This window comes from Monodon monoceros, unplaced genomic scaffold (assembly GCF_005190385.1).
Source record: "Monodon monoceros isolate NGI ecotype Baffin Bay Population unplaced genomic scaffold, NGI_Narwhal_1 Super_Scaffold_3, whole genome shotgun sequence".
NCBI lineage: Eukaryota > Metazoa > Chordata > Mammalia > Artiodactyla > Monodontidae > Monodon > Monodon monoceros.
Genome location: NW_021703780.1, coordinates 67736968 through 67754372, shown reverse-complemented (window position 1 = coordinate 67754372; position 17405 = coordinate 67736968). Strand labels below are relative to the sequence as shown.

General features: G+C 50.7%; 1 protein-coding gene across 1 annotated transcript in view; it reads right to left on the bottom strand.

The window, feature by feature from the left end:
* The window catches only part of CACNA1D (calcium voltage-gated channel subunit alpha1 D), a 323373-nt gene that overhangs the window by 75649 nt on the left and 230319 nt on the right, over positions 1 to 17405 (bottom strand). Inside the window, exons 10-20 of the mRNA XM_029243849.1 lie at positions 16950 to 17037; positions 15630 to 15656; positions 12530 to 12690; positions 11351 to 11576; positions 11013 to 11220; positions 8381 to 8501; positions 5568 to 5682; positions 4974 to 5043; positions 4045 to 4111; positions 3143 to 3287; positions 882 to 1011 (exon numbers count right to left, since the gene is read on the bottom strand). Coding sequence (XP_029099682.1) covers positions 882 to 1011; positions 3143 to 3287; positions 4045 to 4111; positions 4974 to 5043; positions 5568 to 5682; positions 8381 to 8501; positions 11013 to 11220; positions 11351 to 11576; positions 12530 to 12690; positions 15630 to 15656; positions 16950 to 17037 — 1358 coding nt within the window. The remainder of the gene's footprint in view (positions 1 to 881; positions 1012 to 3142; positions 3288 to 4044; positions 4112 to 4973; positions 5044 to 5567; positions 5683 to 8380; positions 8502 to 11012; positions 11221 to 11350; positions 11577 to 12529; positions 12691 to 15629; positions 15657 to 16949; positions 17038 to 17405) is intronic.

Here is a 17405-nt window from a genome sequence, read left to right as displayed (position 1 = left end):
AAGGCAGCGACCCCTGATGGCCTCGCACACTTGCGGGCCTCCTTCCCCGGGCAGCTTTCTGGGCGATCATCTGAAACTACGCTACGGTATTGAGGCCGGGCAGTCAACAGGCTACCGTCCTCTGAAGCTGTCTTGCCTCTGGACTGTTCTCAGTGCTGACAGCTGACCTGCTGAGACTGAATTTCTCAGGCAGGAAGTGATTTAGGTACCAGTCTCTGCCCAACATCGATGCTGGGGAAGGGAGCCAGCCCTAAATTACGAAACTGATTACAAATACAAGAATAAACCCTCTGCTTGTTTTCTTCGTAAAGGCACCTCCTGCCCCAAACTAACCAAAACTTAGTTCTTCTCCACTGAACCCTTCAGGTCCACATGTGTCATCTCCCTAACTTGTATTTCTTGTCAGTAACAGAACCAAGTAGCTTTGCGCATTTAAGTCTTCCTGCCAACCCTACATAAGAGCTCCCGGGCATGTGACACACCTGGTTTCAATTTTACTTTCTCTCCTGCTGGATGCTGCCACCAGGCGGGAATCTCAAAATAGGTGTGCATGTGAATTGGACCAGGGAGGGGGAAAGAGGGACCAAAATGTTGGCAGCGAGGAACGGAGAGGTAGAGAAGCCGAGCTCCTGAAAATACTCAGCTATTGCAGAATATTTGAAACGAGGTATAAAATATATGATTCAATAAAGGTTTGTGCCCATAAAACAAAACCTCTCTGGCACTGACAAACCTGAAACAAAATGCCTGCAGGTGAACAAGAGGCCCACTTGAGCTTTTGCCCTCATGGCCCCTGCAGGCCCTGCACGGACGCGGCCTCTGCCCAAGAGCTCAGCACCAACCCGGGGAGCCCCACCCTGCCGTCCTCGCTGGGGGCTTACAGTGTTCCGGAAGGAGTGGCTGCGGATGGGGTCCTCGGCGGCGAGGGCAGCGCTGCTCAGCATGATGAAGACGAGGATAAGGTTGGTGAAGATGTGGTGGTTGATGAGCTTGTGGCAGCCCACGCGGATCCTGCGGGGAAAGCCGCCGCATGGACGCAGCCCCAGAAGGGCCCGGGCCCTCAGCACACTAGGGCCACTCCGCGTTGACGAACCAGGTGGAGGACAGCTGTCCCTGTGCCGCCCAAGCCCCGACCCAGCAAACGGACCCACCGGACCATCAGCCCCTGGAAACCCCAGGATGGCAGACCCCAAGTGTTCTGTATGGACACACTGCAGACACCATTCACTGAGTCCTTAAAAGTGTGGACACTGTCCTTCTAAAGGTGAAGAGACTGAGGCTTCAGCCTGTGAAAGAACGTTCTTAAGGCGACCCAGCTATGGGAATTCCCCGGCGGTCCAGTGGTTAGGACTCTATGCTCTCACTGCCGAGGGCCCAGGTGTGATCCCTGGTCAGGGAACTAAAATCCCACAAGCCGAGCAGTGTGGCCAAAAAAAAAAAAAAGGTGACCCAGATAGTAGGGACCAGGGGAAGATTTCCAATCCAGGTCTGAGGGTGACATATCCCCACCATAACATGAAGCCCAGCTGCTCCCTTTCCCTGCCTTGGAACAGAGACCAAGGTCAGAGCTCATGCCAAGAGCTCAGAAAGAATGGAAGCAATCCCAGCAGTTGGGCTGTATCAAAACATGACCACGGTAAGTGAGGCTTGGTGCAATCTCCTGTTATGTGGAGATTCTGTCATAAGTGCTATTTTTGCAGGGAGGAGGGGGAGTCGACCCACAACAAGTACTTCTGAGAAAGTCAAGTGAAAGTTACACCATCATGCAAGAATCTTAGAAGGATGCTACCGCGTGTGCTCAGCACCCCCAGCCCCGGCTCTCACAATGGCTCCACAGGCCATCAGAGCCTTTCCTGACGCCCCTGATGTCCCATGGGCTAGTTAGTTAGTGCCTGACTTCCCTTAGCCTCAATGTTTGACTTTAGAATTTAAAGATTATTTTTGTCTATAGAATACATGTAGGTTTTCCTTTGAAACGTTTTTTTTTCACTTTAAAAACTGGAGTCCACTTTATATGAAGGTGACCCCTTGCTTCAAATCTTCCCTTTTGGGGCTGCTTAATGCTGGGATGTGGTCCCTGGAGGGCCTGCAAGCCATCAGCAGCTAGGGAAGGCCTTCCAGTGCTGTGAGGGCAGGAGTGCTCAAAGCTTTGGGGGAAAATCGATCCATTCCTCCAATATAGGCAGACGTAATGAGCTGTAGATGTCAGTGACTCAGCTGAATAACTTTTTAAAAGAGATACCCAAACTGTCAACGGTGATGAGTGATGAAGACTACCATCCAGTCTTCAAGTCTGTAAGACTGCGGCCCCCCTTGCTTCCCACCTATGTCTCCCTGGAGCCTGTGAATTTATGGAGTTCTTTGCTGACAGCCCAGAACTGCTTCTGCAATTCTAGAAACCTTTCCGGGAGCCATCGATTCCCCCTGGCACTTCACTCCTTCCCAGATCATTTGAAACCTAGAAACCAGCTAGTAAATACACATCTTCCTCTTACAGTACTTGTGAGTAATTACCATGTTCCTGGTGAGCACATGATCATTTCAACAAGAGAAATGCATTTTAAGCAGGATATCAGGGAGCTGAACCGAACAGCTGCCATCTATACAATATCACTGAGCGATTATTACTTTATCACCATCAAACTCAATAGGGAAAAGTAATCAACTAAACTGGATCTCTGGGTGAAGATACTCTGCAGAAGTTGGTCAAAATCCTCATCCCCCACAGCATCTTAACAGAGGCCCCCTCGTGAAGAAAGGGTCCTTTGGATGGAAAACACTTCACAAGTGACGACTCACGGCACACCAGAGCTGTGGGCTCTGACCAAGCCACAGTATTGCACCACTGCTGGCCCAGTGCAGGGGTTGGTGGGGAGGAGAATCTGGAACAGCACTTCTCCCAGGACCGGGTCACACCCCTAAGCCCCTGGTCCAGGCACAGGAAGGCTAGGAAGAGATGCACAGAGGGCAAAGGCAAGGCTGGAGCAGGACAGGGGTCCGAGGGGGCTTGGGGGCCCCGACGCTCAGGCGCAGAAAGGGGCTGAGAACCATCTTCCCTCACCCCATCCCCAGCCACCCTCAAGCAACCTGTAGGGTTCTGGGGGAGACGGGGCAGCCGTGCAACTAGAAAGGGGATATTTACGGGTTGGTCTTGCTAAGAATGAAGAAAGCGCTCCCTTCGGGGATGGGGGTGATTTTCTCTTTCATGTTCAACTCAGACATTCTTCGAGGACGGGGGCCAGCAGGAACCTCGGGTTCATCCTCTTCCTCCTCCTCTTCCTCTTCACCTACTTTAAAGGAGACACTTTTTTTTTCGGCGTGAAATAAACAAAGACTGCATTTGGGTTTCCATGGTCGTCCTCAATTTCACATGAATATTTGGCTTAAACGTTAACATCGTCTATCAGCTTACATTAATCAAAACCCTTCCAAATCCGAACGGAGAGTATATGGGGGCGGGGAGGGGCTGAGAAGCGGCCGTCTGGTGAGCATGCGTAGCTGTGGGAATGAGGCCCCAGCAGTTTAAGGTCTGAGCGAAGGTGAAGGTGGCAGCTGTGGGATTCTCACTGCCCATCCCCCCAGCACCTTGCTGCTTCCCCAGCAACCTCCGTGCTCAGCTTCAGCCTGAAAAGCTGTGTGGGGTTTCAAGTCACACACAGGCCCCCAGGCTCCCTGATTCCACGGTCCCTCCTACGTCAGCCAGTAAAGGCCCCAGTCGAGGTGAAAGTATCAGGTGAATGTTGATAACTGGCCGTCTCCTAGAGAGATGTCCCAGCCCAGTGTGGGCTTGCCCCGCTCCACCTGCACGTTCTCTCCCCACCCCCTGGAGCCTAGGTTACATGAGCCGCCTGCAACCACGAGGAAAAGCAGAGCTAACCGGCCCACGAGGGGACTGCACCCGTGGCCTCGGCGGCCTCGGCAGCCTCGGCAGCCCCGCGTGCGCCCAGATGGGCCAGCCAGCCACAGACTCAGCCGCTGATCAGAGTGAGAGTAAAGACACATGGCTCACGCGCTGAGAGCCTGTCTCGGGCCTCCGCCACATACCTGGCACATCACAAGGCGGGTAGGGGTCTTTGTCCTCATCTTCTTCTCGGTAGTCATCGATGGTGACCTGGGAAGACAAAGAGGTCTTGGGAGGAACGGAGACTGACTTAAATGTACTCGAGAGGGGCAAGTAAAGGCTCAACCCTGCCGTCCAGCACGGGGCAGAGGAACTGTCTCCAGAGTGTGCACTGTATGTAAGTGTGTCGGGACAGCTGGTGCCCCCAGATGGTGACTCTGCTGAAAACAGAAGGTCTGAGGGCAGAAGAGGAGTAAACTGGTGTAACCCCTACCCAGCCATGGACAGCCAGCCCCACCCATGCCTCTTCCTCTCCCAACACTGGCACCCACGCTACATGAGAACTGCCTTACGGATTCCTGCCACCCCGCCAGACTGAGAGCCCCACGCACGCAGGGACCTCGCTGGTCTTGGCCGTTCCCGGTTCCCAGTATCTGACACACAGTCACCACTCAAAAAGTATTTACTGACTCAGTGAATAAATGAACAAATTAATGAGAAATCCAGAGCTGACACGGTGCACAAAGTTTCACAGTAGGGCCTTAAGCGCCCAGACCCTCTGATCCTGAGACACCCGCACTCTGGGGACAGACATCTTTCAGCAATCCTTGGTTTTAATCCCCACTGAGAAGATACTGACACAGGTCAGGCCTGACCACATCATTCCAATCAAGAAGAAATAAGCAGTCAGACCAGTTCAGTATGCATCATACCAGCTCTCTGGTGAAATACCGTTAACAACCAGCTAAGCGCCTTAATTCACTGACACCCCAGGAAAGCCAGTGTCTATGACGGGGTGCCACACTTTCACTACTCCAAAATACCACACACAACACTGTCATGGTGTAAAGGGTACATTTACGGTGATATCAACAGAATCATTTTGAAACAAAGTGGAGAATGTAACATCTACCTTGTTGTCACTGTTGGCTATCTGGTTAATTTCTGGTTTGTTGGTCTTTTTATTTTCCAGGCTTTCTTTTCTACAGAGAAGAGGAGAGAACAAAAAAAAAACCACGTAACCATACTGCCTTGTATAAAAAAGCCAATCAGGATTCTGAATCAACAGTGGCCCAGGGAAGGACGGAAGTTAATTGGAAACAACCCTAATAGCAAGAACGTAGCACAACCCACACCCAGAGCTTCCTGTTCACCTCACTGCACTGGATTCATTACACAGATCATCTTATTAAAATTCTCATCCAAGAGCTAATCAGCATTGAACGCATCATTTATTTTATGACGCCAAAACTAACTGCAGTGATTCGTGAAGCATGGGGACGCGTGACTCCTGCTCTCAGCTCCGAGGGGATGAGAGCCGAGGGCCTGGGTTCTGCCCAGGAGTCCATCCTCTCTGGTCGGCCTCACAGGACCAGCCAGGATCGCCACAAAGCAGCAGCACAGGAGCTGCAGCTGCCGTGCAGCCGGGCGCCCCGGCAGGCCCCACCTGCGAACGGCTCCTCGGGGCAAACCCCTCAGCAAACCGCCCAGGTGGAAATGGGGTTACCTGGCAATCTTCTTCCTTTCCTTTTCCTCAGCTTCCTCTTTCTGAGCAGTATTCAGACTTTCAGCATCTGCCAAGTTGTCTACAGCGATGGCCAAGAAGACGTTCAGTAGAATATCTGATTTGAAAACGTTAAGGATGCAACACGGTTCTAAATGCAGCTACGCACGGTCAATAATGGCAATGAAACACCCCCGTGTTCAGGAGGCTGGTGACAGGTAACTGTCCCCTAGTGCTATGTTCACTTGGTAAAGCTAGGAGACCGGAGTCCCATTTTTTTTTCAAAAAGAACTAGAACCTGTAGAAGATAAGCTGGCCAAAAACAAAATTAAGATTCACCAAAACCCATGAAAACCTACAAACGCCAACATTCCCCTTCATGCGTGTGCATGTATGTGCTTGTGCGTATGTGTCTATACATCTAGGGGTCTATGGCTATGACACATTGCATAAAACAATCTATAACATAAGCGTGTTGTTTTTATGCATTTTGCATTTCGCTTTATGCCTTTTGTTTTCTTTCTTTTAAAACACTCACACCCACAACATATCTATCTGGGGTGTCCTTTCCAAATAAGACCCCGCAAAGGCTACACATTATTCAAATGATGATCCCGTCGCACAAGGCAGCCGGAGCCTTTCTTATTTGAAATGACCTTCCGAGTCTGTGAATACCTCGTTCATTCGTTCATTCCACAAACACTGACCGACTCCAGCACGCCTGCCTTATTGCCCGATGGCGCTGGACCACTCCTCTGCACTGTCCCCCGGTGGCTGTATCTTAGACTATTGTGGTTGAATTTCATTTTTGCAAATAGTAAAAAGTTAGGTGACTGAACAAGTTATCAGGTTTTTGGCTCTTACTATAATGTCCTATGTGTGGTTTCCTTGAATGACTGAAAAAAATATGCTGAATAAGGTTCCCAAATCAGACGATGCCTGTTTCTTACTTGTTAGCAGTTAAGTACATTTTGGAGAAGCACAGGGATCAGAGGGCAATAAACAGGTCAAGACGACTCCGTTCTCTGACTGATGCTTCCCTCTAGCTGACGTACCGCCACCTGCGTGCAAGACAACGGGAGCCCAGGGACCCCAAGACGGGAGAGGCACAGCACAGTCCCACACACCCCCCGCAATCTGAACTCTCAGGCAGGTTGCCGAACATGTCAACAAACATAACCTAACAAGGCGCTGATAATGAGCAGGCTTCCAGGGGATGTCACGCTTGACCTATTCAAGTCTTTAAAGAGGACAGAAATGTGAGTGGATTCTATGAAGGCTTTCAAAACACCTTTGATACAGTAGGATTATTTTTTAACAGAGCGGCAATGAGCCTGGGGAAGCAGTTTGTCCTGGGCTTGGCGATGGCTTGGCAACACGAGCTCTCCTCTGACAGACGTGGGGTAATCATGGCTCAGAAAACGATTAGTGCTGGGAATAACTGCACTGAGAATCCCTACTAATGATCGCAAGGAACAAATACTGCATCTCTAGTCTTAAAATGACACTAGATTCTTTTAGGTAGTAGAAAGAAAACGCAGAGTAATAAACCACAGGAAAATCTTGCAAGTTTGTAACAGGTGGTTTCCAAGAGCAAATACCCATTATCTGTTTTTAGAAGCATTACCCACCAGACCCTCCTAAACAGTGGTGTGCTGTGGAATCTATTTGAAAACATCTGTCAAGCACCTCTGATGTGCCAGGCACCGTTCTGGGTGCTGGGGACATGGGAGGAAACAGGACAGACTGGAGTCCAAGCTCCCAAGTAGCGTCTATTCTAGCTGGGGGGGACAGAACATAAACTACTTAAGGATTTCAGAGAGTGACACATGTACTGCAAAGAAAACACAATATCTAACTGGAAAGTGGCCAGGGAATACTTCTCTGCCGATTAGGGCCAGTATACAGCTGTGGCCTAAAGAATTAATCACGAGAAGAGCAGAAAAAGAAAATACTGATCATTCACTTAACAAACACTGACCAAGGGCTGTGCGTGCATGACCCTGTGGTGCAAGCCACGAGACACGCGAATACAAAAAGAGATCGCTGACTCAAGAAGCTTCTCATCTAGTCGGGAAGATGGAGAAATGCCACCCCAAACTCCAGCAGGACCCACAGGCAGTAAGAGGCATATGCAGACAGCCGGGCAGGAGAGCTGCCCTCCGGGCAGGGGGAGCAGGGTGGTTCCCTGCAGCAGGGCTGTTGGAGCTGCATGAGAGACTCCTAGGATTTCTCTGTGTTGAAAGAGGGACTTCCACATAATACACTGAAGAACAAAGCATTGTCCCCATAGGTTTGCACTGGGGTTTCCACCCTGAAGAAAATTCACTAACAAGCTAGAGAACATACAGCTCAAGGGATGTTGTATGAAATTAAATCTGTTTTCCGCCTCTTAATCTGTCTTACCTCAGTTTGATTACAAGCCAGCCAAAAGAACCTGCAAGCTAGAGGGACATTTTTCCTCCCTACACCCTCAAGGGTGATGGCACAGAGAACAACAGGGCTTTGTCCTAAGCCATGCCTTGGGACCTGTACAGGAGAGGGGACGTCATGCCGAGTGGGTGGCCACTGGTGCAGCCCACGTGCCGTCTCAGGCTCCCTCCCATGGCTGCTCTCATTCCTCAAAGCCTAACTGAGACTCTGCTTCTCCTGTGCTGCCCTAGCAACAGCAAAGGAGGGCACAAGAGTGAGGTGAGGGCACTCACCTCCCCACCACCACGGCTACCACCATTGCCACGGGGAAACTCAGAGAGGAAGACAGCAAACACGACAGGGACAACAAGGCGGCCCGGGCCAGCCTGAAGGCTGAAGGATACAGTTACCACAAATGAAGAGGATGATGAAGTAGATGCAGACGATCATTCCCGAAGACGACGGGCCCCCGTAGGCCATAATGCCATCGTACATCACAGCATTCCAGTCTTCACCTGTCAGAATCTAAGAAGCCAAAACTGGGATCAGCGGGCAGGTGGACTCACAGTTCCCACGGTTCTCCCAGAGCTCCTGGGGGCTGCCCGTGTCTGGTGTAACCTGCCTTTCACAGTTCAGTTTGCACTGAACAAATGCATCTGTTATCCTATAGTTTTTTAAATGTTATGCTTAATCACATAAATACATGAGTTAACTCTTCTGGTGAAAATAAAATAGCATTCCATGTAAGACTTGTGTACCCTTTGACTACACCCCTGCCCATTCGGTCCGCTCCCCAGGAGCATGCTGTTGGTGTGTCTCTCCAGGACCTTTGTGCATTTAAACACGTATATGCATACCCAGAGAAAACGGGCCGTACAACCAAATAGAAATTTGGCAAATGGTTTGACAAGGCGAAGCAATTCACAGAAAAGGAACAATAACTGGCTCCTGCCCACCTGAGAAGACATTCAACATCACTTCTGACAACAGTAATATCAATTAAAACTACAATGAGATACCATTTCCACCTACCAGACGGGCAGTAATCGAAACGTCTGAACACGCACTATGGTGAAAGGGAGTTAGGTAATGGGCAGTCCCCACACCCCATCACCGGAGGATGAACTACCACAGCCTTGAAGACAATACTTGGGCAAGGGTGTCAAAGTTAAAAATGGACACACACCCTTTAAACCAGCTTGGGGGAATTTATCCTACAGACCTACTGTCACACACGTGCCCCATGGTGTATCTTCAAGGTCATCCACTCAGCCAAGACGAGACACAGTGGAATATCCATCAGCAGGGGACTGGACCCATGAATCCTGGCACGCCCACACCACAAAACAGAGCAGCATTGAAAAGGAGGCAGCAGCTTTTTACGGACCAGTAAAGAAGGTTCTTAAGGACATGTTAGGTGTTAAAAGGAAAGATGAAAAAAAGCACGTAGGATGAGCTACCATCTGTAGGTAGATAGGCGGGTAGGTAGGTTTATTTACACCTGAGCGAATATACTGGGAGAACACCGAAGAATCTGCTTAATGGTGGTTGCCTCCGACAGCGGGAAAATGGCGGCTGGGTGGGAGGGAGACTTGTCCCTGTATACGCTTTTTTAACATTTGAATTTTGTGCCGTGCACACGTACTACAAAAACCACCGCCACCATGCAGGTTTCTCTGAAAGTACCAAAAAAAAAAGACTCATCAGTGGCCAAAAATTAAAACCGAGTTAATATTGTACTTTACTGCTACAGGCCAGGTCTAGAGCAGTGACAGTAATTCCATTCACTTCGAAACGTCCAAGTAGGAAAGAACCTTAGAGATCATTCCCTAGGCTCTCATTTTTCAGAAAATAGTGACTTTCCAAGGTCACAGAGCTGAGCACTGGAGGAGCCACCGTGGGACGTCCATGTCCACTGCCCCTCCCGCCAGGCCTTCCCCCCTCTCCCGCAGGACTCACTGCTGGCATCGCATGTGAAAAGCAACAAGGACAGATGAGGGCAACAAGGGCGCTGCGTGGCTTGTGGGATCTTAGTTTCCCGGCCGGCGATGGAACCCACGTTCCCTGCAGTGGAAGCATGGAGTCCTAACCACTGGACCGCCAGGGAATTCCCAGGCAGATGGGTCTTTTTTTTTTTTTTTTTTGCGGTACGCGGGCCTGTCACTGCTGTGGCCTCTCCCGTTGTGGAGCACAGGCTCCGGACACGCAGGCTCAGTGGCCATGGCTCACGGGCCCAGCCGCTCCGTGGCACGTGGGATCCTCCCGGACCGGGGCACAAACCCACGTCCCCCGCATCGGCAGGCGGACTCTCAACCACTGCGCCACCAGGGAAGCCCCAGATGGGTCTTTTAAATCTACCTGCCAGGCTCTAAGGAAGGGCTTCAGCTCACAATACACAAGGTGGGGGTTTGGGACACCTCAGCTTACAGCCAGGTGGGGTGGAGAGGCTGGGCCTCTGAGTGCAGGGCCACCTGTGAACCTCTGACACTGCTGCTCCCTTCTCAGCCCGATGCCTGCAAAGGCCCCAACGGCAGAGACATCCTGAGTCTGTGTGTCCCCATGACATCACACGAGGGAGGACAACAAAGGGCCAGAAAGCTGTCACAACTCTTTAATTACCCTGATTCCTCTGACTATACACCAAGGCATTAGGGCTTTAGAAGTCACTTCTCTGCATAAATCCATTATAACCAGGATTACAAAACTTGCCTGCCGCCAAAAATTAGCAAAGGACAAGAAGAGGATTTTAGAGCCTATGTCACAGGAACCTCAGAAACCTCATACAATCAAACACAAATTTTTGGTTGATTATTTCGGAATACAACTAGTGGTCTCACAAAAACGTGAAATCACAGCACATAGATCGGGAGTGAGATGCAAAACAAATGACTTAAATGGCACCAAATTAATCAGAGTGTTATTAGGGCAGAGGTTACTAATACGATAACAATGGAGTGTTTTGTCTTATTGATTCGTGGACAGATGAGAAGGCATCCCCTAAGGTGCAGCCCAGGGAAAGGATGGCGGGGGACCCACCTGGAACACCGTTAGAAGCGCTTGAGGGAAATTATCAAAGGTGCTCCGCTTGGTTTGCGTTTCGTCGAAATTAAACTTGCCGCCGAACAGCTGCATCCCCAGCAAGGAAAAGATGATGATGAAGAGAAAAAGCAGAAGCAGCAGCGAAGCGATGGACTTCATGGAGTTTAACAAGGATGCCACCAAGTTGCTCAGGGAGGTCCAGTGCCTGCAAGTCAAGACAAGGGGGTGAGCCCAGAGCGCCACCTGGGATGGAGCAGAAGGTCCCCCAGGCGGGGACAGGGCTGACCACCACCCACGTTCAGAAAACACCTGCAGTGAGATGCGCACGTCCTCACCTGGTTACTTTGAAAATTCTCAAGAGCCGAACACAGCGAAACACAGAGATGCCCAGAGGAGACATGATTTCCAGTTCCACCAAGATCGTTTCAGTAATTCCTCCACACACCACGAAGCAATCAAACCGATTGAAAAGAGAGACGAAATATGCCTGGAGACCCAAGCTGTACATCTTTACAAGCATCTCGCAGGTGAACAGAGCCAAGAGGACTTTGTTAGCAATATCTAGAAAGACAAAGGGGCACATGTCCTCGGGATCTCATCATGGGAGTGGCTCTGACCTCTCCCTCCCCACCTCCCTCTCACCAGCCACTGCTAGAAGTGCCCCAAGAACCTCTGCCCTTGTCTTTGCTCTTGCCCCAATTACAGAAATGCAGCAAGAACGCTTATGGTCTGCTCGTCTGTCAGGCTCTGGTCCTACTTCTGGCTACTACCCAGACGTGTGCCCCTTGGAGAAGTTCCTTGGTTTCTCTGGGCCTCAGCTTCACTGACTGTAAAGTGGGGAGGGGCAGCTTACCACATAATCTCTGATACTTTCGAGCCCTGAAAGCCTACAATTCTGCATTTAGGTCATCACGTGGTTTTTGTTTGTTTGTTTCAATCAGTAACAAAAAAAATCTGTTGCCTCTTCCTTATAGCGCCATGATCTAAGAAGCAGTTGCCTATCAGGGTCACTTCAGAAAATGCCACCCAGCAGGCTGGAGAGTCAGACAGAAACAGATTTGGGTTGATGTCAGGCAGGGCTTCACAATGGCTCAAAACTGTCGAACTCAGAATGGGATGAGCTCCCATTCTCCCTGCTGGGGCATTCGAGGTAGGTGAACAGCCACCGCTTGTCAAGAAAACTACAGAGGAAAATAAAGCTTCCAGTGGAGACGGGGAGAAGGGATGATGAGGTCCCTTCCAGCTGCCTGATTCCTTGATCCCAGGTTGTCACAGGGTTAAGACAACGAGTTGCTCTGGAGTTATCAGCTTCGAGGTGCTTCACGCACCACATGGCACAGACCGCACCCCCTCTCCAGGTGCGCCCTGTGCTTGGTTCTGCCGCCTTCCAAGCTACTGCTCACTGGAAATGGTCCTGGATGCTACCCTATGTCCATCAGAAAAGACTAGACTGCAGTCAGACAGCCTCAGGGATCCCCTATTCGGAACAGAAAGAGAACGGCTTCTGCTTATACCTTGAATCTGTGTCAACCAGTCAGGCTGGTTGTAGTGCTCAGAGGAAATGGTTAAGGTGTTGAGAAACACCAGGACAATAACCAGCCAGTAAAACGTGACAGACTTCACGGCAGCCCTACACCTTCTGCGACTGAAGCGGTTCCAGCGGCGCCAGCGTCGGCTGAAAGAAAAGCAAATGTCACTCCCTGGATGACAGAGGCAGCACCTTATCAACATCACTGAGGAGTAACTGCACTCTGGAGGTCCCAGCTGGGCTCAGGGTGCAGGGAGGAAAGATGAGAACAAATGGCATAGAAATGACCAGACCTCGTAAGACAAATTACTTTGGTTTTAAAAGGCAACTTTTAAAAGCGCAGTCTTGACTTGATGATCATGCTATCAGTTTCCTTCCTATGGCTTTAGATAACCGCATAATCTGTCATATGCAGTCCTCAAACCAGTTAGGAAATCTAGATATTCACAGAATCATGAGTTCGTACACGTATGCAGTTCACGTGCCCACCTCGAGGCACATGGATCTGTCCGAGCGCTCAGGGCAGAGAGACCAGCTTATCACACATCTCTCGCAGCACCTCAGTCATCATGCGGAATTTACCAGGCAGCGAAGTGCTCCCAAACCCGAGTTTTCCTTTTAGGGAAACTTTCAGTCCTTTCTTAAAATTGGAGGTTCCTCTGGAGCCGGAGAGAGCTGTCAACGTTGAGTACTCCTGAGTCATCAGGTGCCCTTTCTAACTAGGGATGCTCAAAATATACCTTCAGGAGAAAAGCTAATATTGAATCATGTTTCCATACAAATAGAATGAGCTGAGCCAAAAAGACAAGTAGCATGTCCTCTACCAATTCGCAGCTGCAGTACGTAATTAGAGAAAGTATTCTTTCCCTTAGCCCGTCTCCCTATAGGAAACGTTCCCTGCCACAGGATGGCTTGGTGAAGGGGGTCCCAGGGAAGGGCAGGCCGAGTGGCAGTGTCAGCTCTGTCCAGCCTGTGCTCAGTGACGGGGGGTGGTGGGCGCTTCCTTTAGGTGCTTGAGTCAGAAGAATCGCCAGGCTGTGTCCAGGGCTGTAGCCCTGGCCGACTCAGCTGCACCGATCTGCTAAGAACACTGTAACCCAGGGGCCAAAGAAAGAGTTGTGCCAGCTCTTTGGCAAGACCTGGAACAGGCAAGGTGCATCTGGTTACTGCTCTTGCTATGTGGTTTCTGATGGTAATGGCAGCTGGAAACATGATAACCAGCATAGAAGAAGTCCACTGAGGACACTAAAAACTGTCCCCACAAGACTGGGTTTCTCCTGTGATGCATAATTCAGTACACATAAGCAAGGTGGCCTGAACAAGATCCAGCCTTGGTGGGTCTATTCACGCTGCAGTGACAAGTCACAGATGTCTCCCAAATCTAGGGGACTGTCTCACCCCCACAAACCCTGCACTAGGCACGTGGAGGTGAAGGCATGGTCCATGGCCCCTGTCCTTGAACAGTATACTGGGCTGTGGCAGGTAATTATAAATCCACACCGAGTGTTACACCCAGGGTACTGGGTACAGGAGCAAAGAGAAGGGAGCTGCAAGGGATCTTTGGAAGAGTCGGGGAAGGCTTCTTCAAAAAGCTGAGGTCTGGGCTGGCTCTCGATAGCTGAGTAAGAGTTAGCCGGGGGGAGAGGGCAGGGCACTCCACTCAGCTCCCCCAAAGAGACTTGGATGGGAAGAACGGGAGTGTGTGGTACATTTGATGGCTTGAAAGCAGTCCAGAATAACAAAGTGCAGAGTCTGGGAAGGGTGTCAAAACATGAGACCATGTTTTGGTGAGCTGGGGGCCAAATTATGAAGGAATTTAAATGCCCTCTGGCAACAGGAAGTCCATGAAAGGGCTTTTAATTTTTTTTCTTTCTTTTTTTTTTTTTTGGCCGCGCCCCACAGCATGTGGGATCTTAGTTCCCTGACCAGGGATTGAACCTGTGTCCCCTGCATTGGGAGTGCGGAGTCTTAACTGCTGGACCGCCAGGGAAGTCCCTTTTTTTTTAAGTCAGGTTTACTGAGATCTAATTCACATATGGTAAAACTTACTCTGTTTAGTTCTACAGTTTGTAACCACAATCTAGATGTAGAATATTTCCATCACTCAATAAAGTTCCTTCATGGCACTTTGCAGTTAATCCACTCTGCTCACCCCAGCCCCAGAAACTACTGATTCGTTCTCCTTCTCTATTATTTTGCATCATCTGGAATCCTATGAACAGAATCATACAATATATAGCTTTTTAAGACTGGCTTCCTTCACTTAGTAAAAATTCATTTGTGATTCATTTGTGTTGTTGATCTCTCAGTAGTTATTTATTTATTTATTTATTTATTTGCAGTACGCGGGCCTCTCACTGTTGTGGCCTCTCCCGTTGCGGAGCACAAGCTCCGGACGCACAGGCTCAGCGGCCATGGCTCACGGGCCCAGCCGCTCCGCGGCACGTGGGATCCTCCCGGACCGGGGCACGAACCCGTGTCCCCTGCATCGGCAGGCGGACTCTCAACCACTGCGCCACCAGGGAAGCCCTAGAATATTTACAGTTTTAAGTTTTACATGTAGTTCTATTCCATTTCAAGTTAAGTTTTGCATATAGTGGTAAAACACTATTTCTAACTGAAAAATAATACTTATACGGAAAAGTATCAAACCATTGGTATACAGTTCAACGAGTTTTTACCAACAGGCGGTGTAACCTGCACCCAGAGCGAGAAAGAGAACATTACGAGCAACTCAGAAGACCTCCTGAACTTCCTTCCATGGAAAAGCTTTAAGCAGAGAAGTGACAGGAAGTGTCCCTCTTAGACAAAGGACGCTGGGAGGGGATGCAAAGGGTTCATTAGCAGGCACAACGTTGCTCACTGCTGCATCTTACTGGTCTGTCTGTTTTGGAGGGGGGCATCTTTGGCACCTACTACACTGTTCTCCAAGGCAGGTACTTACTGTTTACTGGGCAGATTGATCTTCTACATGAATGTTAGCGCCCACAGAGTGATACACCAAGTCTAGAGCAACTCTATGTAAAATTCGGAAGTCTGCACATAAAAAACCCACACAGGCTTAAGTACAGAAAGAAGATACTGACCTGAGCTTGGACTTTGAGATGGCTTGACTGAAAGAAAGACAAAAAAGAATATGATTCCTGTTAGGAAGTCTTGAGGATACGCTCCCCCCACATTTCAGCAGAGATATCATAAAAGCCATGCACGGAAGCCTGGATCCAGCACCCCCGGCTCCCGCAGCGGGCCAGCTGGGGTGAGCGCCGAGCAGGGGGCCAAGCAAGAGAAGACTCTTAGCTGCCTGAGCAGCCCTGGCACAGGTGGTGATGCCAGGGGTTCTTCTCCCCTCACCCAAACTCCTCACACTGCAGCCAGCAGGCCCTCTCCTGCCCACAGCTCAGCCTCACATCTCAACAGCAGCACATGGAGCCCTGGGCTCGGAGTCCTGGCTCTGCTCGTCACTCACTGCGAGAGCCTGGGCAAGCAGCGCACCTTCTGGAGCTTCACTGCGCTCATCTGTAAAGTGGCGAGACAGACCCATTCCCCGCCTACTTCATGCTATCGTAGGAGGGCAGAGCAAGAGAGAGGAGGCAAATCTACTTCAGAAACTGTTGAGTTTCCTGCTCCTAACACATCGTTTTTATGAACCTCTGCAAAGGAGATCAGATTCTCTTAAAGACGACACCTGTACTCAACAGACATAAGACCCAAAGGACACCAGCAGAAAGCAGACAAAACCGCATGGGCCTCCCCCAAAAGCAGGCGATGCTCTCTGCACGCTGCTGGTGCACCCGCTGCTGCCGCCCAGCTCGTCTAGAAAAAAGCCAGTGGGTGTTAAAGTGATGGCATCCTCCACGGTTAGGAGAGGGCGGTGCAGGGCTCCAGACAAAGTGCGTGAGCCGAGGACGGCCAGGGTCTTGTTATCCAGCCACTATACATGAGGTTGGGAGACCCCGTGAGTGAAGGAAACTTAAATACGTAGCACATTCTATTCTGCCATACAAGCCCTTCAAAGCACTGACGCCAGCACCAGGCTCAGAGAATCAGGCCTTTTACCCCCACCGCCGACACCCAGAGGGCCCGGCCTTGGTGGCGCCTCTTCTTCTCCACCAGCACCTAGTAGACACAGGGGAATTGCTGGGTTACCTGGCTCAGCCCGCGGCAGGCTCCACCTCAGCGGGACAGACCGCTCTGAGGGAAGAGGCAGGTGAAATGCTGGGGGTCTGGGGCATCTGGGCTAGGGGGAGGACCAAGGGGTCCAGGGTGAGCCCGCCCCACCCCTCTTGCACCTGAGGCCATGGCTCCAGGGCTCCCCTGAAATCTGGGTGTCTTCCTCATATCTGCTTCTCTAAGAAGCCAGGAGGAGCTGAGAGTTCAGGGCACCCCCCCCCCACCACCCCACTCACCAGAGGCTCCCACAGCAGCCTTGGTTCTCGCCTTCCCCACTCACGTTCTCCGTGTTCACAGACTCCGTCTCACTGGTGGGCATGCTGGCTGTGGGGAGAAGAAACGCTTTAAGTGGTGCCACGGATGCACTGTGCGCCCGGGGACGGGACAGATGTGATCTCTGCCTCCAGGCTGACCATTGGGGAATCTGGCAAGAGGGCGAGGAGGGTGATGAAGGGTCCTCAGGGGTTTGACTGGCAAAAGGAAATGCCAAGAAGCCAGGCGCCTCCACAGCGGGGAGCCCTCATTTCCGTGATCTGCCGAGGACTTCCCACAAAGTCCCCCGACAGGAAGAGATCCTGTCCATCCAACTTCCCAAGAGAAGAAGCCTGGGGACCAAACTGAATCCTGCCGCTGTGCCTGGAGCCAGCTTATTCTTCTGATTTCCAGGTTTGCGCTGAGAGGCCATCAAAACA